At 43.3% G+C, this 27,809-nt stretch overlaps 3 protein-coding genes across 11 annotated transcripts in view; 2 read left to right on the plus strand and 1 right to left on the minus strand.

Annotated features, from left to right (window-relative positions):
* LOC130355976 (myotubularin-related protein 9-like) overlaps nucleotides 1–3,411 on the plus strand; it is a 134,930-nt gene extending 131,519 nt beyond the window's left edge. For all 9 annotated transcript variants that reach the window (XM_056556923.1, XM_056556924.1, XM_056556928.1 and 6 more), the window contains one exon: nucleotides 2,541–3,411. In XM_056556923.1, coding sequence (XP_056412898.1) covers nucleotides 2,541–2,569 — 29 coding nt within the window. In that variant the 3' untranslated portion in view covers nucleotides 2,570–3,411. The remainder of the gene's footprint in view (nucleotides 1–2,540) is intronic.
* On the minus strand, nucleotides 1–22,239 carry EIF3I (eukaryotic translation initiation factor 3 subunit I). The gene is made up of 11 exons (XM_056556933.1): nucleotides 22,138–22,239; nucleotides 17,158–17,250; nucleotides 16,938–17,025; nucleotides 16,089–16,154; nucleotides 14,764–14,913; nucleotides 14,300–14,427; nucleotides 6,992–7,102; nucleotides 3,421–3,510; nucleotides 2,110–2,183; nucleotides 1,933–2,025; nucleotides 1–1,847 (listed from the first exon to the last, which is right to left on the minus strand). Exons 1-11 carry the CDS (start codon nucleotides 22,222–22,224, stop codon nucleotides 1,766–1,768), a joined length of 1,062 nt encoding a protein of 353 aa, XP_056412908.1. The 5' UTR covers nucleotides 22,225–22,239; the 3' UTR covers nucleotides 1–1,765.
* The window catches only part of TMEM234 (transmembrane protein 234), a 16,992-nt gene continuing 11,389 nt past the window's right edge, over nucleotides 22,207–27,809 (plus strand). The window contains exon 1 of the mRNA XM_056556935.1: nucleotides 22,207–22,506. Within this exon, the coding sequence (XP_056412910.1) occupies nucleotides 22,339–22,506 (168 nt within the window). The 5' untranslated portion in view covers nucleotides 22,207–22,338. The remainder of the gene's footprint in view (nucleotides 22,507–27,809) is intronic.

Here is a 27,809-nt window from a genome sequence, read left to right on the forward strand (position 1 = left end):
GACTGTTCAAATTTTACTTTTATTTTCCATTTCAAAAGAGTTTGTAGCCTCACAGAGACACCTCTTTCACACTGCGACCATGAAGTATATCTGCTAGGCATAAAAGGTGGACATTTCGTACATAAATAATGATGTGACTTCAGAATCAAGTTTTTGGTCACAGTTCACTCCCAGCTGTTGTAGACAATTATTTTACAGCATCTGGGAAGGGACTTGTAATACATGTTAAAAATGTATTTAAGTATTAGAAAAAGTATTTTGAATAGGTTAAATGCCAAATTGTATGTATAAGAATGAATAAATGTGGTGTGATAGATGTATTCTACACAACAGTAGCTATGAGTTTATGAAGTCATTGAATGGCGTTGCTTTCAGGAATAAAGCAGTAGATAAGATTTTTTTTGCCTATAGTGCTGATTTACAGACATGGAGGCCTTTGAAAAAGTTATCTTTAACACAGAGAGCAGAAAGACTGTCTGATGGACAACTCTCAGAAGTAACCAAATGGAAGGAAATTTTTAATGAAGATTATTTCCAAAGTTGCTTCATTCTGCATTCCCGAAACCAAACCAAGTAAAGGTGTCTGTAGCTTTTTAAAGGCTTAACTATATATTTAGCACTTTAATTCTTTCATTATTGTGAGAATATGTCTCATTAAATTTTATTACAACTTTGTAAAACAGAGGCCACTGTTTAAGAACGCTGGGCAAGTTTACTTTTCATTTTCTATATAATTTCCACATTAATGTAAAACAGGGTTACCTAAAAAAAAAAAGCTCAAACTATGTAATGCATGCCATTGACTAGTAGGCCACATACAGGACAAGCAGCGCAGTACAGGGACGTTGTCACACTGCATGCAGCAAGCCTACTCCATGGAGATATTGAGCAGATCAGATAGACATGAGAACAGGGTTTGGCATTGTCTTATAGCTTTTTTGCCACCCATGTGCATACAAAAATGTCTGACATCCAGGCCAATATATGGCACTGTATGGCTATACAGTGGCATATATCAGAGGTATATTATATGTTGGAGATATAACACCAACATATAGAAGAAATGTAGAATACACATTGGTTAAATTTGTTTGTGCCCTCCAGGGCTGTTGATCCCCAGAGTCAATGGCAACATTGTAACAAATTATATTACATAGTCTAAATACTGAATGTTTTTCAACTATATAACCCCATTTTACAGAAGTGTAAAGCCCATTATTATATTCACTTAAAAAAGGACTGTTTTCAAATGACATTTTTTGTCATAGGATTCCTTTTAAAGGGGTACTCTGTTGGAAAACATTCTCTTTAAATCAAGTGGTGCCAGAAAGTTAAACAGATTTGTAAATTACTACTATTTAAAAAGCTTAATACTTTCAGTACTTATCAGCTGCTGTATACTACAGAGGAAGTTCTTTTCTTTTTGTATTTTCTTTCTGCCTCACCAGAGTGCTCTCTGCTGACACCTCTGTCCATGTAGGAACTGTCCAGAGTAGGAGCAAATCCCCATAGAAAACCTCCCCTGTTCTGGACAGTTCCTGGACAGAGGTGGCAGCAGAGAGCACTGTGGTCAGACAGAAAAGAAGTTACTCAACTTTCTCTGGAGTATACGGCAGCTGATATGTACTGGAAGGATTAAGATTTTTTAATAGAAGTAATGTACAAATCTGTTTAACTTTCTGGCACCAGTTGATTTAAAAGAAAATATTTTCCAATGGAGTACCCCTTTAAACATACTCTAAACAGCCAACAAGGCATTGTAAGCTCAAGATTCAAACTCAAAGTCAAAATATTGCTGGTCAAAGTAATGTATTCTGACATATCCATCTTCTCCGCCACTGCTGTAACTGTAGAGAGAGAGAAAAAGAACTTGTCATAACATCATGTTACAAACTGATTTGCTAGAAGTAGATTACACAAAATTGCACTTACCTTTTGCCATCTGGGTGGAATGCTAAACTGTTAATGGGTCCAAAATGGCCTTTTACTCTGCCAAATTCCTCCTCAACAGCAACATGGAAAAATCTAAAAAGAAGCAGACCTACTTAGTACCTGCTGTGTCCATAAATTTACTTATTTCTGAATAAGATTGTTATCTATGTTGCTTACCTTGCCTCAAATTTCCCAATCCTGGTGGACGTTGTTGTTACATCCATGGCTTCCTGTCCTCCTCCCAAAACAACCTGCACAACAATTAATGTAAGAAGTCCAACTTAGCTTGTGTGCATCATTAGTAATGACGTATTCAGATGTAGCTGTTCTTGATATTGGGCAGATAACCGCTCAGGAAAAAACTCCTCATTTTAAGGATGAAGCTCATAAAAACTTGTATGTAAATAAGAGCGCTAAAGACCAAAACAATACCCCTTCAACTAAGGCATCTATTAGGAAAAAACTAGCCATTATACAGCAATCAAAATTGCTAAGAGCAAACGCGACTTTTCAGATGTGATACTTTTCATGCAATCCCAGTGCAAACGGAGGATAAATATTTTTCATTCAACTCCTTTCCCTTTTTGTGCCCTATTTTGTCATTTCAGGGTCCTACCACAGACCTGGGTATAAATAGATCATGGAAGAAATCTCTGTACTGCCCCTGATATATTTATAATGTACAGATACAGTTATTAGGTTGCCCTTTTTTTTCTAAATTAAACTAATTCTGATTATCTTTCTGGGTACTGTAGGCCTCTTATTCCCCTTATTACTCTAGTTGACAGTCTTTGAACCCTTTTCCAGGGCCACTTTACGTTTCTTGTACACTGGTTCCCAGTACTGTATACATTATTCCATGTGTGGTCTGACTAGTGATCCTGTTATTTCCGTGGGTATCTATGCCCCTTTTGATTCACCCTATGATTTTATTTGCCATGGCAGAAGCTACCTGACACTGGTCGCTACAGGTAAAGGGGTACTCTGGTGGAATTTTTTTTTTTTATAAACTGGTACCAGATTTGTAAATTACTTCTATTAAAAAAATCTTACTCCTTCCAGTACTTATACAGAGGAAGTTCATTTCTTTTTGAATTTCTTTCCTTCTGTCTACGGTGCTCTCTGCTGACATGTCTGTCCATGTCAGGAACTGTCCAGAGCAGGAGATGTTTGCTATGGAGAATTGTTCCTGCTCTGGACAGTTCTTGACATGTACAGAGGTGTCAGCAGAGAGCACTGTGGTCAGACTGAAAAGAAATTCAAAAAGAAATTAACGTCCAAATAAATAAAAAAAACACTTTTCCACCGGAGTACCCCTTAAAATGTACTGTCAACTAAGACTCCAAAGTCCTTTTCCATGTCAGTTGTCCCCAATGTTTTCCTATTTAGTATATATTCCCAGCCTGGAGTTTTCCTCTCCTTGTGCATAACCTTACATTTATCAGTGTACACTGTCCTCTTTAACCATAAACATTTTTTGTTACTCACATGATCATAGATTGGAGACAGTGCTGCAGAGTTTACTGGTCTCTCTGTACGAAATGTTTTCTGATGTTCTAGTGTTGTGGTATCAAACAGCTGCAAAGAAAACATAGATTATATTATACACGTTAAACAATTTTCATACCCATACATGTGATGTCAAACAAACAAAAAACAGTCCTCAAATTATTTTCAGATATAAATTAGTTTGTATGAATAAACTTTTTTTTTTTTTTAACACTTTTATAAATAATTAATTGATTCCTCAAATAGAATTGCATTGTGCTATCTATGTGCTATGCAGACAGGCTCTAGCAATTGCAGAGCCAGTAAAACCATAGGAGAGTTAAGCCCCCGGCCACCTCATTATTCGATAGCTCCACTGTGATCTTGCTGTATGGGTCCGATCCACACCACTAAACCACCTGGGACCATTTAAAAGATCATCTTTGACAGTGGCAATTAGAGATGAGCGAACTTACAGTAAATTCGATTTGTCACAAACTTCTCGGCTCGGCAGTTGATAGCTGAACTAATTTATGCAGGATAAGTTATCAGGTGCTCCGGTGGGCTGGAAAAGGTGGGTACAGTCCTAGAAAAGAGTCTCCTAGGACTGTATCCACCTTTTCCAGCCCAAGGGAGCACCTGAAAGCTGAACTCATTTATGCGGGATATGTCATCAACTGCCGAGCCGAGAAGTTTGTGACAAATCGAGTTTACTGTAAATTCGATCATCTCTAATGACAATCTAAAGGGATAAAAAGACCCTGCGATTGATCATCATCACCAGGTACTGAAGTTAGCTGGAGGCCACCCAGCATGGTGCAAGCTCAAGTCAGGAGACTGTCTCATGCCTCCTTAACCACTTAAGGGTGCAGGGCGTACCTGTACGCCCTGCGCCCGGTGTTTAAAACACCGGGTCGGTCCCAGATGCTATTCATAGCCGGGACCCTGGGCTAATAGTGCGCGGCAAAGTGTTCAATGCATTGCCATAGCATTGCATTGATCAGTGTTACATGCGCTTGATTGCTCAAGCCTGGATTTCAGAATTGGAGCAATAAAATGCCTATCGGACAGCGTGGAGCCAGGTAGGGTGCCTCCCGCTGTCCTCTCAGCTGTTCGGGACGCCGCAATTTCACTGCGGCGGTCCTGAACAGCTCCGCTGAGGTAACCGGCAGCATATTCTCCCATTTTAGATGCCGCAATCAATTTTGATCGCCGCGTCTAAAGGGATAATACCGATCGGCGATGTCCAGTATTAGCAACCAGGACCTCGCACATACGAATCGCGCTCAACTTGTGAGCGTGCTTTACAGATCGGGAGCCGGCCACGGACGTAAATATACGTACGTGGTCGTTAAGGGGCTAAAGATTACTGTTTGCTGGGGAATGTGGAGTGGTTGTTTTATGTTTGTTTGTCTATTTGTAAAATTATAAAAAAAAATCTCTGATATATCTGTTTAACCCCTTAAGGACCAGGCCAATTTTATTTTTGCATTTTTGTTATTTCCTCCTCGCCTTCTAAAAATCAGAACTCTTTTATATTTCCATCCACAGACCCATTTGAGGGCTTGTTTTTTGCGTCACCAATTTTACTTTGTAATGACATCACTTATTTTACCATAAAATGTATGGTGCAACCCAGAAATTATTATTTATGTGGGAAAATTGAAAAGAAAACTGAAATTTAGCAAATTTTGGAAGGTTTTGTTTTCAATGTGTACACTTTATGGTAAAAATGACATGTTTTCTTTATTCTCTGGGTTAATACGATTAAAATGATACCCATGTTATATGCTTTTCTATAATAAAAAATCTTAACCCCTTCAGGACCAAGCCCATTTTGGCCTTAAGGACTAGAGCGTTTTTTGCAATTCTGACCACTGTCACTTTAAACATTAATAACTCTGGAATGCTTTTAGTTATCATTCTGATTCCGAGATTGTTTTTTCGTGACATATTCTACTTTAACATGGTGGTAAATTTTTGTGGTAACTTGCATCCTTTCCTTGTGAAAAATCCTAAAATTTGATGAAAAATTTGAAAATTTTGCATTTTTCTAACTTTGAAGCTCTCTGCTTGTAAGGAAAATGTATATTACAAATAAAAAAAAATTTTGAATCACATATGCAATATGTCTACTTTATGTTTGCATCATAAAAGTGATGAGTTTTTACTTTTGGAAGACACCAGAGGGCTTCAAAGTTCAGCAGCAATTTTCCAATTTTTCACAAAATTTTCAAACTCACAATTTTTCAGGGACCAGTTCAGGTTTGAAGTGGATTTGAAGGGTCTTCATATTAGAAATACCCCACAAAAGACCCCATTATAAAAACTGCACCCCCCAAAGTATTCAAAATGACATTCAGTCATCATTTTAACCCTTTAGGTGTTTCACAGGAATAGAAGCAAATTGAAGGAGAAAATTCACAATCTTCATTTTTTACAGGGACCAATCACAGTGATCGCTGACCAGGACCATCAATGGATGGTCCTGGGGGTGAAGCAGAAGTTGTCCCCTGCTGGAAACAGCGGGACTTCTGCTGGTTAACCCGTGTGATGCTGCGCATCGCCGGGTTAACTGAATGTCATTTATAAACGCCGGGATGCGCGAACGCACTGCACAACCCGGCGTTTATATATGACATTCTGCGGGAAGGGGTTAAACTATTTTAACAGAATTAGTATGTTTGAAATTGCCCTAATTTGACCACCTATAACTTTAAAAATGTTTCTGTATACGGGGCAGTATGGGGCTCCTTTTTTGCGCCATGATCTGTTTTTATCAGTACCACTTTTGCATAGGTTTTACTTTCTATAAATTTATAAAAATTTTGGGGAATAAAATGTGACAAAAATGCAGCAATTTTGGAATTTTTTTATTTAAAAAAAACTAGATCGTACTAGATAAGTTAACAATATATTTTGATAGTTCAGACTTTTACACATGCGGCGATAACAAATATGTTTATTTTTTTTACGTAAAATGAGAAAAACGGACGGTTTACGTTTTCATTGGGGAGGGGATTTTTCCCTTTTTTTTTTTTACACTTTGAAAGTACACATAGGGGACTATTTATAGATTTATAGCAATCATTTGATTGCTAACACTGTTCAGTGCTATGCATAGGACATAGCACTGATTAGTATTATCGGCTATCTTCTGCTCTGGTCTGCTCGATCTCAGACCAGAGCAGAAGACCCCTGGAGACGGCCGGAGGCAGGTGAGGGGACCTCCGTCTGCCATTATGGATGATCAGATCCCTGCGGCAGCGCTGCAGACGATCCGATTATCCATATCAAGTACTGTACTGCCGCAGATGCTGTGATCTGTACTGATCACAGCATCTGAGGGGATAATGGTGGACATCAGAGTGATCGCGGATGTCCGCCATTACTGGCGGGTCCCTGGCTGCTCATAGGACCGCTGCTCGCAGTCATGGCGGAGCGTAAATGTATGTCATGGTGCATTAAGTACCACGGAACCTTGACATACATTTACGTCCATTGTCGTTAAGGGGTTGAAGAAGAAAAAAAAAATTTACTTTTTATAAAATCAGTAATAGAAACCTCTTACCTTGGCGCTGCAGTCTTTGGAGGCAGTGATGAACATAGTCATATCTCTGGAGGTCTGAATATCATTAATCTGTTTGGAGTGTTCTTTAATAGTGTTGGCAATTTCTCCAGACTAAAACAGGGGAAAAATACTCATGCATCAAACGCTTTATTTTATTATATATATATATATATATATATATATATATATATATATATATATATATATTTTTTTTTTATATTTATTATACAAACACACACATACACACACCAAATAAGACAGCAGCATCTCCTTAGGCAAAAAATTTGTGTTTTATTCAGTACAAAAAAGCCAGAGCGACATTTCGGCCGTCTCTCATGGCCATTGTCAAGCTTGACAATGGCATCGGCTTGACAGGTGGTGCTGCTGTCTTTTTAAGTGGATATTAAGCAAACTGTTGACCCAGGCTCCTTACAACACCACTCAGCTATTACTCCATAACGGTGCTGCCGTTTTTCTTGAAAAATAAATAATATATATATATTTTTTTTATAAATATCAGTCACTTACAAAAACTTTTAACATGTTACAGACATGTCAGAGTTTTAAACGGGAACTGGGTGTTCAGACTGCCACTGATCACTAGGACTAGCCGGGGAAGCACTTGGCTAAGTACTTCTTTCCCCATCTTGCTGCATAAGACTGACTCTATAGTAAGCATATGGAGCCCATTGTATGCAGCAAGCAGTAGGACAAGAAGGAAAGTGTTTAGGGTATGTTTCCCAACTTGTTCTAGCGATTGCTGGGGGTCTGAAAACCCAGACCGCATCTAATCAAATCTTTGATAAAGTGACACATTAAATCTTATTATTCTTTTTTTCCACGTAAGTAAAAAAACTAAAACAAAGATTTACATTATGGGTTACAAAGTTGTTAATGTCTGTTATTGTAGAAAATGCACAACAATATAATAAAACAGTAGATATAGAGCATCAACATAACCCTTATCCACTCCTAATCATAACATATGAGTAAAAGATTAATATCATTTGGAATTTGACAGTGATATTGCATAGTTCTTGATGCAGAAATCAGTGCGGTTTTCACATAAATCATGCTGTTATAAGCCATGTGAACATGCCCTGTATAAGCAATCAGACTGCCTTCATACAACAAAAAAAGCCTTGAACTGTGCCACTGTAAGTGGGGAACATCCAAGTGATACTAATACTAATGTGATAATGGTAATAGAACAGGAGCAGAAAAAATAAGGATATGTGGAGGATTTATCAAAACGTGTGCAAAGAAAAAGTGGACCAGTTGCCAATAGCATCCAGATTGTTTCTATCTTTTTTTAAAGACTTGTTGAATCAGGTATATCAACAAAAGAAGAATCCAGGACACGGAGGCACAATTCGTGCATAAATGACAATGATTCAAATTTAGGATCTGACTTTTTATTATGCCAGTTTCAGACATGTTTCGAGACAGGGTCTCTTTCTCAATGAACAGTGGATTTTAAAAAGGAGATTTTTTTGTACTCACTGTAAAATCTCTCTCTCTCGTAGCCTTCATTGGGGGACACCTTACTGATGGGTATATGCTCCAGCCACTAGGAGGTGCTGACACTAGGAAAAAGAAAAGTCGGCTCCTCCCTGGCAGGATATACCCGCCTACCTGCAGTAAGGCAACCAGTTTAGTCACAAAGCAGTAGGAGAAGCCCGCGAGGAAAACGACCGAAGGACCCTAGAAACGAATCCTGGAAAACAACCCAAGAACAGGAAACAAGAAGAAATGGGTGGGTGCGGTGTCCCCCAATGAAGGCTACGAGAAAGAGATTTTACGGTGAGTACAAAAAAATCTCCTTTTCTCGGTCGCTCTTTATTGGGGGACACCTAACTGATGGGATGTACCAAAGCAGTCCCCCAGGGTGGGAAAAAAAAACAACCAACAACGAAAAGGAGACAGTCCCAGACTGAACTCGCATGTCCGCAAGGTCTGTGGACGAGTCCCCAGGTCGGAGCCATGCGAGGCCCAGAAAAAATGAGATCCTGTAAGATCTACCGTCCAAGGTGAAGGCCCAGGACACCAAGGCAAGGTCCATCCTCTGTAGAGACCCAAGGCACCTGGGTCATATAGAGATACAAAAAAGCCCAGGAAAAAAGGGAACAGATGCCCGCGAAAAAACCCTTCTGCGAAAAAAACTTCCAGAAAGAAGTGAATGAGAGCAGAACAGAAATACTACCCCGACCAATGGATCGCTGAGGAGTCGGGGGGCCGGGCCGCTACAAATGACCAAGAACTGAAACATCCCCAAGGCTCAAGGAAGCGGAGAGCCGCCTGAAAGAAGGCACACCGCAGCATCGCAGGGCAGAGTCCAATCAAGGGGACCAACAGTGATAGATCAGAGTGGTCCGAGTAGACCAGAGCAGCCTCAAGAAACATCCTGTCAGAACGGGAATGGAGGGAGAACCAAGGAGAGCCATGCTTGGACTACCAGGGACTGGGCATAGGAGAGAGCACTCCAGACGACTTCTGGCGTCAATGCAGCACGAGTGACACAGACCAAAGGGTAAGAAGGACATACTTCCAGGGAGAGCACTAGGCTGTGATAGCGGATAGAAAGCACACAAGCCTAGACAGTAAAAACCACTGTTGAATGCATCTTAGCTAAAACCAAACCGTCCCTCCAGCAGGGAAAAACATGGGTGGTCGAGACGGCAACTCAAATACAGACCTACAACAAGCACCCTGATCCCGTACCCCAAGCAAAAAGGGAATTGGCAAGCGCGCTAGGTGCAGGGAAATGCAAATACTGGGTGGACGAAGCCCCCAGGCTCCAGCGGCAACCATCGCCGCCTGGAGGAGTCACCGTGCGATCCAAGAGGGATCGGAGCCCCGTACCCCTATGCTGGGCCAAAAATACAAGACCTGTTGAGGGTTAATTCAGAGAGTGACGAGGAGGCACCGGAGTCACCCTGGACAGAGATCCTGGAAAGAAACCCGGAAGAACGGGGAGGGGCTGAACCGACAGGCGCCCAGCAGGCCCCATGTCAGAACAGAGGTGCTCAACCGCCACGGACCTGCGGAGCAAAAGAAAGGTGGCTGCACTCCTCTAAAGCGGACTGAGCATATGTAGGAACACAGACATGAGGACCCCACGACAACAGTGGCGTACCAAGACTGCGGACGCGGTGAAAACGCAGGCATCCAAGGAACCAGCAGGAAGGGAGGCATGCCCACAGCAGACCAACAGTGCAACTGAAGAAGGAGAACAGAGCAACACAGCAGTTGCTGGAAAAGGCCCCGGAACCCATAGACTAAAAACCCACACTTCATCTCCTAATGGTGCCAAACACCAAGGCTGCAGTCACAGACTCAGGAGATGAAGAATGAATGTGGAGCCGGAAAAAGGCAGACAGTGTGACCTACAGAAAGAAAAGGGTTCTAAGTACCCACGTGCACACACTCTGCGGGACTGCACTGACTACAGCTGCCGTGGCAGCAAAATGTGGGAGGTGACCAGGAGGATTAAAACACCAAGCAGACACAGTCTGGCCATAGGGCAAAGAGACTGTGGCCACGTCTGGTCCCGCACACGGAGGCACACAGGGGAGAGAGATACCAGCCTGTAGACAGAGTAGCAGGCAAGCAGAGAGGGACCTGTCAAGCAGGCAACCCTGTATGTGGTGCAGTGTACAAGGCACATGGGGCAACTCAGAGAGACTCATATGAAAATTACCATGGCAGTGGAGAACCACAGTCCACGGTGTGAAAATGCATGGAAGATGATCCAAAGTAGCAGTCTGGCTGAGCAAGGAAAACCCCAGGCATTAGTGAAAAGGGAACAGCCAGACCGGAGATAATTGAGCACCTACAACAAAGGTGAAAGGGCGGGGTGGCCAAGAAACCCCGCCCCCTGGAGAGAGATAAAGGGAAGTAGAGGGACCATGGAATGCATCCCTGACATCCCGTATAGTGTCCGTGGGACACGCTGGGTCAGTTTCACGTATACCACGCACAACAGCGGGGTACTAGAACACTAGCCACAAAAAAAATCTGCCGTATGACAGGCGGCAGAAGAGAATATGCAGACAACTGTCCGGCTTACTGGAATGAGTCCCTGGGGAACAGCGAGACATCCAAGGGAAATCTCACACAGTACTGAGGTTGTGGGAGTCCAGTTGCAGATACATCGGTGATGTAATGCGTAACAAGTGGCGCAGGAGACCACTACCTGGTTCACCATGGAAGACGAGTCATTTTATTGGCACCTTGCTCAGTAGTGAGGTACCGGAACTTCAGCCGCAGGTACCTCAGACGTGTGATGTATGACAGGCGGTGCAGATAATGGAACAATTCGACGGACCCCTCACACAATAGTGAGGTACCGAAACTGCAGAAGCAGAGACACCAGCTGGTTGATGTAGGACAGTCTGCATAGACAACCAAGCAGACGAACGTCTGGCTTACTGGTATGGGTCCAAAGTAGACAAGGATGTGTCCCATCGGCACCTCCCAGCAATGAGGTACCGGGACTCAAGCTGCAGATACCTAAGTCGTTGGAAGAAAGACAGATGGTGTAGGCAACCATTCAGATCACTGTCAGGCCAACTGGCACGGATCCACAGAAGACAACTGTGCACACCATCGGCACTTCGCTGAATAGTGAGGATCCGGAACCTCAGGCGCAGATACATCAGCTATCTGATGTATGACAGACGGTGTATGCAACCATGCAGACCACTGTCAGGCTGACTGGCATGGATTCACCAAAGACAACCATTCATCCCATCGGTACCTTACCCGGTAGAGAGGGACTGGCACACCAGCCACAGACACATCAGACGTTTGATGTATGACAGGCGGCATAGTCAACTATGCAGACCACTGTCAGGCTTACTGGCATGGATCCACAGAAGACAACCATGCATACCATCGGTACCCTGCTCAGTAGAGAGGAACCGGAACTCCAGTCGCAGATGCATCGGCCGTGAAACGTGTGACCGGCAATGTAGGAAAACATGCAGACTACCGCCTGGCTTACTGGAATGGGTCCGTAGAAGACTTCGTAACGAGCTTTAGGGTCCTTAAGACACATCGGGTCAGTTCTCCATATACAGCACCCAGCAGTGGGGTATAGGAACTGCCGCCACATACACCTCAGCCGTGAGACGCGTGATAAACGTCAGAAGAAACCATGCAGACCACTGTCTGGCTTACTGGTATGGGTCCTGAAGACACATCGGGCAGACCTCCATATACCGCACCCAGCAGTGGGGTATTGAAACTGCAGTCACAGACACCTCAGCCTCGAGACGTGTGAGAAACGGCAGAGGAAACCATGCAGACCACCGTCTGGCTAATTGGTAGGGGTCCTGAAGACACATCGGTCAGCCCTAAATATACCGTATCCAGCAGTGGGGTATCGGAACTGCAGCAACAGATACATTGGCCGTGAGACATGTGACAAACGGCAGAGGAAAAACATGCAGACCACCGTCCGGCTTACTGGTATGGGTGAGTCGTTCCATCGGACACCTCGCACAGTAGAGAGGTGCCGGAAAACCAGCCGTAGGTACTTCAGCTGTTAGATGAGTGGGTCTAGGAACCCAGGACAGCAGGCATTAACCTTAAATCAAATATAATGCAATGCAAGGATTGGCCACAAGAGGGCGCCAAACTACCCCAAACGGCCAGAAAAACTGCATGTTTTTTATTTTTTTTTAAATATAACGGTGCATCAACTAGAACTACTCCCGCAATCAGTTCTCCTCTGATGGGGAGAACAGACAGCGGGTAACCTCAGGAGCGGCGTCAGCAGGAGCAGCACGCTTAGAAGCGTCTGCCAAGCCGCAAAGCTCCGAGGCTGATAGAGACAGAAAGCAGCCCGGACAGGAGAAGCTCCTGAGGGCCGCAGCTTCGGGAGGCTGGTGTACAAAGCGGCGCCGCCTCCCGAAAAGGTGGAGGGGCGGAGCTAAACTCCGGTGGCCGCACCGATAGTTCCGCCCCCCCCCCCCGGCGAGACAAACTGTAACCGAAAGCAGCACGGACAGGAGAAGCTCCCACCGGGCCGCAGCTTCGGGAGGCACCGCTAGTTCCGTCCCCCGGCGAGGCTAACTGTAACCAAAAGCAGCCCGGACAGGAGAAGCTCCCACCAGGCCGCACCTTCGGGAGGCCGGCGGAGCCGCTCCGAGTACAAGGCGGCGGCGCCTCCCGAAAAGGCTGAGGGGCCAGGGCTAAACTCCGCTGGAGGCACACAAGTCAAGGCCGCGGGGTAAGCACCCATGAGCCGAAAAGGAGCCGAGTAGCACGCGAACCTGGAGGGGTGGCGCTGCCAGACCACTCTGACACAGGCAGCGCCATGCTCCTGTCGCCCCACCTGAAAAAAGGAAAATAAAAGGGAGTAAAGAAATCTAACTAAACAGCCCTAACTAGAAAATAAAAAGACCAGGTCTGGAGATAACCAGACCGTGTCCACCTCCTAGCTGACACTAGATAAAACTGGTTGCCTCACTGCAGGTGGGCGGGTATATCCTGCCAGGGAGGAGACGACTTTTCTTTTTCCTAGTGTCAGCGCCTCCTAGTGGCAAAAGCATATACCCATCAGTTAGGTGTCCCCCAATGAAGAGCGACCGAGAAAGAAGCAATATGATTAGTTGCTATGGGCAACTGGTCAATTTTTCCCCTACACAGGTTTTAATAAATCTCTCCCATTGGGATAATCAAAAACGGTCTTTGTTGCTTATAGCAACCAATCACAACTCAGCTTTAATTCTGTATTATGCTGCAGAAAAATTTAAGGAAATATCCGACCAACAGTGGTAAAAATAAAAACCTAAATAAGATATATATATACCCCAAAGCCCCCTATAAGCAGCCTTTGAAAAAAATCCAGATATTTCAAGGTTTGTGCAAGGAGTTGAAAGAAACTACACAGACCATTAGCCCCTGCGCACGCTGCCAGCAGAGGTGGTTAGAGAAGCAGAGAATATAGATGAGGGAGGATTATGTGCCTTAGCCAATCACATCCCATCACACACTGAAGCACTCTTTGCTCTCTCAGAGCTGAGGAGAAGGAAGTGTGGCATTGCAAAGTGACGTGTTGTCTAAGAACTACTGGACTTCCTGCCTGGAGGAAAAGCTGAGAGAAACAGGGTATGTACTCAGCAAAGATCTTCCCCATGGTGTTAAGTAGTGTTCACTTCCTTTTTTAGAATTCTAAATTTCTCAGAACTTTAAAGATTCTAGAAAAGGAGAGAAATTATTAAATTCCATAAAGGCTGAAAAATTATTTATCTTAGGAGGAATACAAAAAGAGACAAAAAAGTAAAAATGGCTGTCACTCACCTTTGCACTATATTGGTTCAGCTCTCCATTTTCATGTCCGGCAATAATGTTCTCTCCTAGAGGTCCCCAAACAGCACTAGTTATCTTTGACTCGCTGCAGTTAATCTTCATGTAAGGTTCATTGTCCGCTGCAAAGTGTCAGAAAGTAAACTATTTAGTCGGTGAGAACTAAATGCTCAATTACAGTGGTAATGTGCTCAGGAAATATGGAAAGGGCTTAAGAACTGAGTTTGCTCCATACCGTGCCTTTGCAGTTAACCAGCTCTGGAGTAATCGCTTATGGTAAGTGTTATTTAACCACCAGGATCAGTATTGATCACGTTTAATGGTGGGCATCAGCGTCCAGTGCTTCACATTGTACATACAGGCATGAATGTATGCCCTAGAGCACTAAGTACCAGCAGGCAAGGGTTTACATTTATGCACTGTGTCCTCTAGGGGTTAAATAACATTTAAATACTCACCAATCTGAGATGGATCCCTTAGGTCAAAGAAGTTGACAAAACACTGGTAACCCATTTGCTTGTCTGTTGAAAACATGATGATATTTCCACCAAAGTCAAATCCACAGGTTCTAACAGCTGAATTTGTCTCTAGCAGAGCAAGCTGTTTTCCTAAAGGTCAACAAAGAAAACAAGCGTACAGTAAGAGCCACCCCAAATACAATGAAATCTAAAGAGCTGCTAAAAATGTTATTTTGGATAAACTGTAAGCAAGTGAGATTTTTTTTCTTATTAAAAAGATTTTACCAGTAAACATAATATACTTACCCTGCACTCCACCACTGCAGTCCTGTTTTTTCTCCTTCTGCAAAAGCTGAGCAACTCAGCAGAGCGACTTTTTTTTTAATGCACTGGGAGGCAGGTACAAACTATTATATTTGCCCGAAAAATCTCTTAAAATCAAAGTCTAATATTTTGAAATTATGATTTTGAAAACCAAGTCAAGTTTTTTTTCACACCTATGCAGTTATTATTCACATGCTTATTGAAGTTAGAGAGGTTAGACAGCTCCAAAAAAAACTGCACATTGCACCAAGAAACTGTTGAAGATGCCAAACAGAATTATTTTTTTTACATGTTTTTATGCCTCACTTGACACCCCTGAAAAAATGTTTAGAAAAGTGAAGCAAAGTGAAATTTACAAAATGCTAGAGTTATCAATGAAGTGCCATTTTTATGAGGCAAAGTACTCCGCTGTAAACATCTTATCCCCTATCCAAAGGATTGCAGATAAGATGTTAGATTGTGGAGATCGTAGGGGTCCTGCCGCTGGGGACCCCGGCGATCTCCGCTGCGGCACCCGTCATTCAGTGCACGGAGCGAACTCTGCTCCGTGCACGATGACTGGCAATGCTGGCCGCCATGCTCCCTTCATTCACGCCCTTTCCAATAGACATAAATGGAGGGGGCGTAGCGTGACATCACAAACGCGAAAGCTGCAAGCTTCCGTGTTCCGGACACCTCCAATGCTAGCCTGGAGATCGCAGGGGATAAGGGAATAACATGTTAACAGCGGAGTACCCTTTTAAGTGCCAAGAGGTGGCTTATGTTTATTTCTGTTGCGTGGTTTTGCTATACAATAAGAACTTTCATATATAACAAAACAACAGTAAGGAGAAAGACAAAACACAAGAGATGATTCTCGGTAAAAGGGAGCATGGAGATAAAAGAGGAGTTGTGAAAAAGGACAAATGAATAATTTTGTCTTTGCACTTGGTGTTCAGGAAATTAAAATGTTATTTGAATGTAAAAGATTTAGAGAGAAAACTAAACAAAACATCAGTTACCTGTTTCACAGTCCCATAACCTGCAGGAGTTATCTGCTGATCCAGAAAGCACATGATGTGTGTCCCCTGCACACTTTTGTTAAGGATATTGCCCATGCAAAGGTCAGTAAAATACTAAATAGAAAAAACTTGCCTGATGATTAGCAGCTCCTTTCAGACAACTGAATGATCATGTGGATTTTATGGTAACTAGCTAATGAGCCATGTTCCATACACTCGCTGTACTGTTTGTAAGACAGGGTGAGGACAGCAAGGAATGGCTGGTGAAAAAAGTTCCAGCCAGGGCACAGGGTGGGGACCACCACCAGACCCTAAACAATTTACTGCTGAGGATGAAAAAAGGATAGGGGATGAAGGATAATTGAAAAACCAAGGTTATGAGAAAAAACACAAATTAACCCCAGTTGTTTCATTCACCTAATATGATGAAAGTACTCCATGCAGTAGTAGATGCTGAGGTTTTTGCTGCCTGGGTAGCAGAAAGGTAGTATACAGAAAGGTCAAATATTTGGGCAAAACTACCAAATATAAACACTGTTCCTATGTCCTCACGCATCTACAACAATAAGGCCCAAGTATAGGAAGCATAATGTATAGGTCAACCTAGTAAGTAAAAAAAAAAAATTTGTAGTTCAAATGTAGATGACATTTCTGGTAAAAAGAGGATGGATATGAATACATATTGGCTATACAAATACCATCATACACACCTTCCTACAATTCTAGCTGGGCTACTGAAAGGGCTACTGAAACAGAGAGGCCAAATTCACAGTAAAAGACAAGTGACAAACATTAAAACTAGAACCTCTCAATCTGCAAATCCAAGAAAAGTTGTAAATGAAAGGATACAGTCAACATCCACACACCACACTGCTCCTGTGTGCCCATTGTAGGTTCCTAGGCGTTCTCCATTCACAGAGTACCAAGCATTCACCACCTAGGAGCAAAAATACATTATATATTTAACACACATTTTTAGGATGCCTATTTATCAGAGGATTTTAAGTTCTCCTCGACATTTGATTCAACAGCAAAATAGTTAAAATTTTAATAACAAAAAATGACTTACTGGATCCTTAGCAACTGTGAAAAGCAGGTCCCCATCTCTATTGTACTTGATCTGGGTAATGGACCGCTCATGGCCCTGAAGCAGGATTGGTCTCTTAAAACAAAAAACAGATTGTAATTGTAAGATGGATTTGAGTTACAGTAGTTCCAGCTACTAACATATGCATTGTCTACATGTAAGCAAAAGGTTTATGTATTATGCTTTAGTATTGTTGCGTTTCATATCAAAATGAGACAACTGACAATTGTTTCCTAGTTTAGTCATGACCCCTCCATTATCTGTGTGCAGCACTCTGCTCTATAATACACAGGGCATCTCTCTCCAGTACATTCACAAATGTTTGTTTGGATAAGAGCGCTCTCTCCTAGGCCTGCCATGCACGTGTATGTTCGGCTCTGCCCAAACACGACAGGCTTGGCCAAAGCACCTAATGCCTATGGCTTGCTTTATCTAAAACACACAAGAGGAGAATGGTTTTTCTCTACACTAGTTCATGCTACGTCCACATATTGCAGAAATGTAATACGTTAGACTAGGTTGGCTTGTGTACAGGGTTCCATTCAAAGACTACTACCAATATCCTTAAAAAAAAAAAAAAACTGATATACAAGGCATATAACCTCACTATTTACCTTATGTGCTGGAACACTACAACAGAAAAGATGAAAGATTTTGATAAGGATGTATTCACACATACAGTATCCAGCAGTTTTGATGCTGCAGGTTTCAATGTAAACTAAATTAGTAAACAAAGCATTAAATATGCGCTGGTATCCTCAACATGTGAATATACCCTTAAAGGAGTATTCTACTGACAAGTAACTTGAGTCCGTTGTGCCTGGCCCAAAAAAAGAAAAAAAAAAAAACAACAACCTCACCTTTCTCTGTTCCCCCGTAGCGCCGCTACAGCTGTTCGGTACTCCGGTTCGGTCCGGTCCATGCACGGATAGTCACACTGCGCTCAGCCTATCGCCGGCTGAGGGGGGACATAGCAGCAGCCGGTGATAGGCTAAGACAGTGTGACTATCCGTGCACACGGAAAAAGACCGGAGGACCGAACAGCTGTAGTGGCGCTATGGGGGAATGGAAGAAGGTGAGGTTAAAGTTTGTTTTTGTTTTTTTTGGGCCGGGCACAACGGACTCAAGTTACTTGTCAGTAGACTACTACTTTAATCTTTTAGGACAAGATCTCCCAACACCACCACATTATCACCTTAAGGGTGTGTTCACACGCTATTACTAGCAGCGGGTTTCACGGTGCGGGAAACCTCTTCCCTAATAAATGTTTAAATCACCCCCTTTTTCCAATTTTTTGTGCGTAAAAGTCTGAACTATTGAAATATAATGTTATTAACCCCTTAACAACACAGGACGTAAATGTATGTCCTGTTACTTAACGCACCAGGACGTTCATTTACGTCCTGTACATAGCGCAGTGCTGTCTGCTATTAAAGGGTACCTCTCATCAAATAAATTTTGATATATTTTAGATTAATGAATGTTGAATAACTTTCCAATAGCATGTTAATGAAAAATATGCTTCTTTCTATTGTATTTTTCCCGATCAGTCCTGTCAGCAAGCATTTCTGACTCATGCTGGAGTCCTAAACACTCAGAGCTGCCAGCCTGCTTTGTTCACAGCCAAACAGGCTGTGAACAAAGCAGGCTGGCAGCTCTGAGTGTTCTCCTTTGTGAACAAAGCAGACTGGCAGCTCGTAGTGTTTAGGACTCCAGCATGAGTCTGAAATGCTTGCTGCCAGGACTGGTAGGGAGACCCCTAGTGGTTATTTCTTTTAAGTGGAAAATTAAATAGAAAGAAGCATATTTTTTTTAATAACATGCAATTGTGAAGTTATTCTGCATACATTAATCTATAATATATCAATAGTTTTTTTGATGAGAGGTACCCTTTAAATAGGGATCGACCGATATCGATTTTTTAGGGCCGATACCGATAATCTGTCACCTTTCAGACCGATAATTTATACCGATATTCCAGTATAAATTATCGGCTATTTCAACACATCCCCCCCCCCGGCGGGGCAGAAGCCGTTGCAGATCAACGATTTAAATCAGTGTACTGAAGAGCAATCCTAGTGTATTATCAGCAGCCCAGGAGAACCCGATCAGCCAAGGAGGTCGGCACGCAGTAGCAAAATAGTCAATTAAAAAGGAAGAAATTTTCTCCAAAGCCAGGCGCTTCTCCCAATAAAAAGTTATCTTTATTCCGTCAGCAAAGAAAAGAAATTACAAAAACCAGCAGCGCCTGAGCGCAAGCACTCCCCCTTTTCTTTGTTTTGTCACTTTATTCCGTCAGGAAAGACATAAAAAGTTGTTCTAAAACAACTTTTTATGTCTTTCCTGACAGAATAAAGATAACTTTTTATTGGGAGAAGCGCCTGGCTTTGGAGAAAATTTCTTCCTGTTTAAACGATTTAAATCAGGCGCTATAAACCAATGAACTACAGCGGCTTTTGCCGGGCAAGAGACCACGGCGCCCGCTTCTCTCCCCCTGCCTGTCCTGGGGTCATGAGTCTAACCACCACAGTTGCCCCATCGCCGCCTCCCCCCCATCCTCTGCCCAAATACCGCCACCGCACCATCGTCTCCCCCTCCCCCCATCCTCTGCCCACATACCGCACCATCGTCTCCCCCCATCCCCGGTGTTATAATTAGCTGTTCCCGGGGTCCGCGATACTTCTGGCTCCGTCGGCGTTCTGTCACTGTGCACACTGACGGTGACGTCACTCGTCATTGCGCAGCGCACAGCAACAGCGCAGGAGCCAGAATTGTCGCGGACCCCGGGAACAGGTAATTATAACACGGGGGATGGGGGAGGCGATGGGGCGGCAGCGGTGGTATGTGGGCAGAGGATGGTGGGGAGGGGGAGGCGATGGGGCGGCGGTGGTATGTGGGCAGAGGATGGGGGGGTGGCGATGGGGCAGCGGCGGTGTGTGGCCAGAGGATGGGGGGGGTGGCGATGGGGCAGCGGCGGTGTGTGGCCAGAGGATGGGGGGGGGTGGCGATGGGGCAGCGGCGGTGTGTGGCCAGAGGATGGGGGGGGGGTGGCGATGGGGCAGCGGCAGTGTGTGGCCAGAGGATGGGGGGGTGGCGATGGGGCAGCGGCGGTGTGTGGCCAGAGGATGGGGGGGTGGCGATGGGGCAGCGGCGGTGTGTGGCCAGAGGATGGGGGGAGGCGATGGGGCAGCGGCGGTGTGTGGCCAGAGGATGGGGGGAGGCGATGGGGCAGCGGCGGTGTGTGGCCAGAGGATGGGGGGAGGCAATGGGGCAGCGGCAGCAGTATGTGGCCAGAGGATGGGGAGACAATGGGGCAGCGGCGGCAGTATGTGGCCAAAGGATGGGGAGACAATGGGGCAGCGGCGGCAGTATGTGGCCAGAGGATGGGGAGACAATGGGGCAGCGGCGGCAGTATGTGGCCAGAGGATGGGGAGACAATGGGGCAGCGGCGGCAGTATGTGGCCAGAGGATGGGGAGACAATGGGGCAGCGGCGGCAGTATGTGGCCAGAGGATGGGGAGACAATGGGGCAGCGGCGGCAGTATGTGGCCAGAGGATGGGGAGACAATGGGGCAGCGGCGGCAGTATGTGGCCAGAGGATGGGGAGATAATGGGGCAGCGGCGGCAGTATGTGGCCAGAGGATGGGGAGATAATGGGGCAGCGGCAGCAGTATGTGGCCAGAGGATGGGGAGGCAATAGGGCAGCGGCGGCGATGGTCGTCTCTGGCCCGGGCGGGGCATTATCGGCAAGGTAATTGCCGATACTGATAATGTCCAAAATCGTGATTATCGGCTGATAATATCGGGCAAACCGATAATCGGTCGATCCCTACTACTAACCCCTAAGATACCGCGGTCAATACAGATCACAGAATCTGCGATCATTTGAATGGATGATCAGTTCACCCGCGGTGCTGCCGCAGTGATCCAATCATTCAACATGGCAGCAGGAGGTCCCTCACCTGCTTCAGCCGTCACCCCAGGGTCTTCTCCTCTGGTCTGACATTGAGCAGACCAGAGAAGATCGACGATAATACTGACAGTATCTGCAATCTATAGATTGCTATAAATAGTCCCCTATGGGGTCATAAGTGTAAAAAAATTTATAAAATGTTAGTGCCGATAAGACCCGATATCAGACACACACACTTTCCTGTGGATAATGTTTTTTGCCAGACTACTACTACTTTAATAACGTGAACAAATAAAGTGATCAAAAAGTCACAAAACAAAAATAGTATCAATAAAAACAACTGACCCCAACACAAAAAAATTGCCCTCAAATAGCCCCGTATACAGAAAAATAAAGCTGTTGGGATCAAAATAAGACCATTTTAAGCATACAAATTTTTATACAAAAAGTAATTTTTTATTTTAAATAGTAGAATAAAAAACAACCTTTATTAGATATCCTTGTTATCATATGGACCTACAGATACATAATGTGCCATTTTTTACCAAAAAGTTCACTGCGTAAAAAACAGAAGCCCCCAAAAGTCACAAAATGGTGGTGTGGGATTTCTTCCATTTCACCCCATGAATTATTATTTTTGTTTCACCGTAGATTGTGTAGTAAATGAGTGATGTCTTTACAAAGTACAATTGGTGGCGCAAGAAACAAGCCCTTATATAGATCTATAGCTGGAAAATTGAGAAAGTGTTATGTCTATAAGGAAAAAGTGCAAACATTGAAAATTCCCGCGTCTTAAAGGGGTTATAGATCCACGTGGAGATCTACCAGGATTACACTGGAAGATAAGGGAACCCCAATGTGTGTTCTTTATCTGCACAAACTGAGGGCGCCAGTGGAGTCACCCTGCAGACCCTATGGCGCTGTTCTTCCGCTCTTGATGGAACACACATGCTGAGGAGCGAGGAAACGTGACGGACATAAGGCACCAAGAACCGTCCCGAGCTGCCTATAACGCGGAAATAAAAGCCCCACACGGCGCCGTTCACTCACCATTCTGCCGGCTGTCCTGATGCGCGTGTAGAAAGGATCCGGAAGTGGGAACGATAGAGTATCTACTTCCGGTTCTCCACGGTACATGCACCGGAAGTACTGTTCCCACAGTAGAGTAACCAGGAAGTTATGCTAATCTTTTTGCAGTCCCTCAGTGTGAATAGTTTAGCGGCTATGACGGCCTTTGCCCTTTAGACCCCAATGTCTGTGTCAGCGGGCGACCTGCTGTCCCTCATGTTAGTGGCCATACTCTGGGGAGTAACCAACCCTTTCCTGAGAAGAGGAGCAGAGGGGGTAGAACGTGTGAAAGTGGAAGGGAGAGTGCGGAGACTGCTGTATGAAGCAAAGTTCCTGATATCTAACTACAGGGTGAGGCACCGGGGCAGCTATAGAAGCCCTTATACTGGAGTCTCCAGTGACTGCCTGGCCAGGCCCAAAAATATTAGTCTTTGGAATAATTGACCTATCCCAGTGGTTTTTCAAACTGTGGACCTCCAGATGTTGCAAAACTACAACTCCCAGCATGCCCGGACAGCCGAAGGCTGTCCGGGCATGCTGGGAGTTGTAGTTTTGCAACATCTGGAGATCCACAGTTTAGAAACCACTGGCCTGTCTGATACCTGGCACCAGCTGTTTGGAAGAGTCACGTCACCCCCAAACTGCGCAGTAAACCGGGCTGTGTAATGATGGCAGTGGTGTATCAAATGTCATGTCTGATTCACATCCCCTTAAAGGAGTTATCCCCAGTGGTGGGGAGGGCTCTTCCTAACTATGGCCATTATGTGGGATATAAAAAAAAAAAAAACATTTAAATAAATGTGCAGATAAATTAACCTTTTATTTTAATAGTTTGGATATGTACACGCCGACACCGCATATGTTTGTTTATTTTTGTTTACATTATTTTATTTGAAATAAAAATGGGGAAAATGAGGGTGAGACAAACTTTTATTAGGGACGGGGGTTATTTCACATTTATTAAAGCATAACTCTCGTTAAAACTCACTTTTGCTATTGCACTCCTTATGGTAAATAAAAAAATATTTCTAATATACTTTGTTAAAAAAAAAAAATGAAGTTTTCTATGTTTTATTTATGCTTAAAAAAGCTCAAGAGCACATTTTCCCCCATCTCATACACAGACTTAGGACCAAAGTGCAGCCTGGAGTGCTGAGGGGTCCAGCCTCATCCAATCATAGCTCCTCTCACACATAACTGCCATATGCTGTTGGTTGGACAACCCCCCCCCCCCCTCAGCACTCCAGGCGGCACTTTCTGTGTTTGGGCTTCGGTCCTAAGTCTGTGTATGAGATGGGGGAAAATGTGCTCTTGAGTTTTTTAAAGCACAAGTAAAACATAGAAAACTTCTTTTTTTTTTTTTTTTATACAAAGTATATTAGAAATATTTTTTACTTACAATTAGGAGGGCAATAGCAAAAATTAGTTTTAATGAGAGTGACCATTTAACCCCTTAAGGACTCAGCCCATTTTGGCCTTTTCCTCCTCGCCTTCTAAAAATCATAACTCTTTTATATTTTCATCCACAGACTAGTATGAGGGCTTGTTTTTTGTGTGACCAGTTGTCCTTTGTAATGACATCACTCATTATATCATAAAATGTATGGCGCAACCAAAAAACACTATTTTTGTGGGGAAATTAAAACGAAAAACGCAATTTTGCTAATTTTGGAAGGTTTTGTTTTCACGCCGTACAATTTATGGTAAAAATGACGTGTTCTTTATTCTGAGGGTCAATACGATTAAAATGATACCCATTATTATATACTTTTATATTATTGTTGCGCTTAAAAAAAATCACAAACTTTTTAACCAAACTAGTACGTTTATAATCCCTTTATTTTGATGACCTCTAACTTTTTTATTTTTCCGTATAAGTGGCGGTATGGGGGCTCATTTTTTGCGCCATGATCTGTACTTTTTTTTGATACCACATTTGCATATAAAAAATAAAATGTATTAAAAAAGTAGGAATTTTGGACTTTTTTTTATTTTTTTTCGTTCACGCCGTTCACCGTACGGGATCATTAACATTTTATTTTAATAGTTCGGACATTTACGCACGCGGCGATACCAAATATGTCTATAAAAAAAATGTTTACGCTTTTTGGGAGTAAAATAGGAAAAACGGACGTTTTACTTTTTTATTGGGGGAGGGGATTTTTCACTTTTTTTTTACTTTTACATTTTTTTAAATTTTTTTTTTACACTTGAATAGTCCCCATAGGGGACTATTCATAGCAATACCATGATTGCTAATACTGATCTGTTCTATGTATAGGACATAGAACAGATCAGTATTATCGGTCATCTTCTGCTCTGGTCTGCTCGATCACAGACCAGAGCAGGAGACGCCGGGAGCCGCACGGAGGAAGGAGAGGGGACCTCCGTGCGGCGTTATGAATGATCGGATCCCCGCAGCAGCGCTGCGGGCGATCCGATCGTTCATTTAAATCGCGAACTGCCGCAGATGCCGGGATCTGTATTGATCCCGGCACCTGAGGGGTTAATGGCGGACGCCCGCGGGCTTCGGCCATTGCCGGCGGGTCCCTGGCTGCTATTAGCAGCCGGGATCAGCCGCGCATGACACGGGCATCGCTCCGATGCCCGCGGTTATGCTTAGGACGTAAATGTACGTCCTGGTGCGTTAAGTACCACCTCACCAGGACGTACATTTACGTCCTCCGTCCTTAAGGGGTTAAAGGGGTATTCCAGGAAAAAACTTTTTTATATATATATCAACTGGCTCCAGAAAGTTAAACAGATTTGTAAATTACTTCTATTAAAAAATCTTAATCCTTTCAGTACTTATGAGCTTCTGAAGTTAAGGTTGTTCTTTTCTGTCCCAGTGCTCTCTGATGACACCTGTCTCAGGAACCGCCCAGTTTAGAAGCAAATCCCCATAGTAAACCTCTTCTAAACTGGGCGTTTCCCGAGACAGGTGTCATCAGAGAGCACTTAGACAGAAAAGAACAACCTTAACTTCAGAAGCTCATAAGTACTGAAAGGATTAAGATTTTTTTAATAGAAGTAATTTACAATCTGTTTAACTTTCTGGAGCCAGTTGATATATAAAAAAAAAAGTATTTTTTTTCCTGGATAACCCCTTTAACTTCTTTTTTCTTTACATTTTTACACTTTTTTTTTATAGTCCCTATAGCACAGCATTGATCATTGTTATCAGTGTTCCATTGCTCCAGTTTGTCATGACTTCCTGAAGTATATAATACAACAAAAACAAGCGTATATAGATCAATAGTAAACAAAGTTTATTAACAGATATGCAAAAATCTCAGACATTTAAAATCATTAAAATAGAAACAAAAAAAGGTGTAGATGTCCAATGTAATGGACACACATATTGCTAGGATAACCAATAGGGAAAAAAAGAACACAATGGAGGCAATGTTCCGAATCAAGTATGCCAACGTAAAAACAGAGGTACATTAAACATCCTTTTGGATTATGCAAACTGTATGGGTATAGTTACGCATAACAGGTCACTTGGTGCTATACTAGGCAGAATACTTACCAAAACATGCATCTGATTGCAAAAAACTATTATACATGTTAATCAAATCATAACTTGCCAAGTGGCTGACAGTAACAGACCTACAGCACCCGACGTTTCTTCACCAGACTTCTTCTGGGGTGTCACACCAGGAAGAAAATACCACAAAAAAAACTCCCCTAGGCGTCTCTGGGCCAACCCAATCTACAACAACCCACTGGGGAATAAATCCCCTCAGGGAAACCCTGACAAAAGAACCCCTATAGAAATGAAGTTAAAATGTAACTTTTTTTTTTAAGTGTATTTTTACTTATTAGCCACAAGGTGGCAGTGGTGCTTTAAAATTACTCAGGGCTGTGCACAATATGTCCCATGTATTGAAACATGTTGTAGTGTCTGCATCCAGACTACGTATTGTACAGTTATGATAGTCTCTGGTGCATTACTGCAGCTCAGCAACAGGAACACTCTAACTACATGGAACTGTAGCACAGTGTGAAATTAAAACATTTCACCTCTCCTCTTTAACATTTTGCCATATTAAAATGGCTTTCTCGAAAAATGAAAGAGGGAGGGTGGAAATATACATTTGTTTGGGCGAAAGGGTTTTCCAGGAATAGATAAACAGAGCTGATTTCTTCCAAACAGCACCACACCTGTCCTCAGGTTGTGTGTGGTATTACAGCTTGGCTCCATTTACTTCAATGGAACAGAGCTGTGATACCGCTTACAATCCAAGGGCTGGTGGGGTGCTGTTTTTGAAAGAAATGTGCTCTGTTTTCAATTCCTGGATAACCCCTTTAATAAAGCTGCCCAGAGAGCCTACCTTTGCATTGGCATCATAGCTTCATGTCTGGAACCAACTGCAGGCTACAAACCTGATCTTATAGCATCATAGATTACTATGATGCTGTCAGTTCAGGTAATAAGACCCATAGTCATGCCGGGATGTGCGGCCATAAAACAGATTTTCTGTTGATGAAAGAACAAGTAAACATGGTCCAAAGCATAGAATCCCTTTAAAGGGGTATTCCAGGGTAAACTAACTTTTAACTATCTTGGACATTATGAAAACGTTGAAGGGGTACTCCACTGGAAAACATATATATATATATATATATATATATATATATATATATATATATACGGTATATATATATTTTAAATCAACTGGTGCCAGAAAGTTAAACATATTTGTAAATTACTTCTATTAAATAATCTTAATCCTTCCAGTACTTATCAGCTGCTATATGCGCCACAGGACATTCTTTTCTTTTTGAATTTCCTTTCTACCTGACCTGAATTTCCTTTCTACCTGACAGTGCTGACACCACTGTCCATTTTAGGAACTGTCCAGAGTAGGGGCAAATCCCCATAGCAAACCTATGCTGCTCTGGACAGTTCCTAAAATAGACAGAGGTGTCAGCAGAGAGCACTGTGGTCAGACAGAAAGGAAATTCAAAAATAAAAGAACTTCCTCTGGAGCATATAGCAGCTGATAAGTATTGGAAGGATTATGATTTTTTTTAATAGAAGTAATTTACAAATATGTTTTACTTTCTGGCACCAGTTGATAAAAAAAATAAATAAATAAATAAATAAATGTTTTCCAGTGGAGTAACCACAGTTAGTAACACATTAACCTACTATATGGCTCTGCCGCGGATCGTCCACTTTTCATTTCATTCAGGTTCTGTGTTCCGCTCAGGTATTGATGATGTGTGTCTCGAGCCTATTCCTTTGCGGCTTGAGACAGCAGCTGGTGTCAGGGGGCCTGGCTTCTTATTGTCTTTCCTGACAAGCCATCCCCCCGATGACATTTGCGGTCTATCTATATGTTCCGACATGCCGGTGCATGTGATCTCGGCAATCTGCAGAATGCGGGGACGCTGGGAATGCTGGCACGTCGGGACGTATAGATGGACTGCAAACGTCATCAAGGGGCTAGCTTGCCAGGAAAGGCAATAAGAAGCCAGGCCTCCTGTCACCAGCTGCTGTCTGGAGTCGCAAAGTATCGCGGAATAGGCTCGAGACACGTGTCATCAATACCTGCATGGAACACAGAACCTGGGGGACGATATAAAGAGGAAAAGTGGACAATCCGTGGCAGAGCCGTACAGTAATTAAATGTACTACTAACATA

Source organism: Hyla sarda, chromosome 2 (assembly GCF_029499605.1).
Source record: "Hyla sarda isolate aHylSar1 chromosome 2, aHylSar1.hap1, whole genome shotgun sequence".
Lineage (NCBI taxonomy): Eukaryota > Metazoa > Chordata > Amphibia > Anura > Hylidae > Hyla > Hyla sarda.

Bases quoted from the DNA above. Each gene is read 5' to 3' on its own strand.
- EIF3I (XM_056556933.1), bottom strand. From the start codon at position 22,224: ATGTACCGTGGAGAACCGGAAGTAGATACTCTATCGTTCCCACTTCCG. The intron at 17,251-22,137 runs GTGAGTGAACGG...TTTTGTTTTAAG, and splicing joins TCAGGACAGCCGGCAGAATG to AGACCAATCCTGCTTCAGGG. The intron at 14,914-16,088 runs GTAACTGATGTT...GTTGACCTTTAG, and splicing joins GTTATGGGACTGTGAAACAG to GAAAACAGCTTGCTCTGCTA.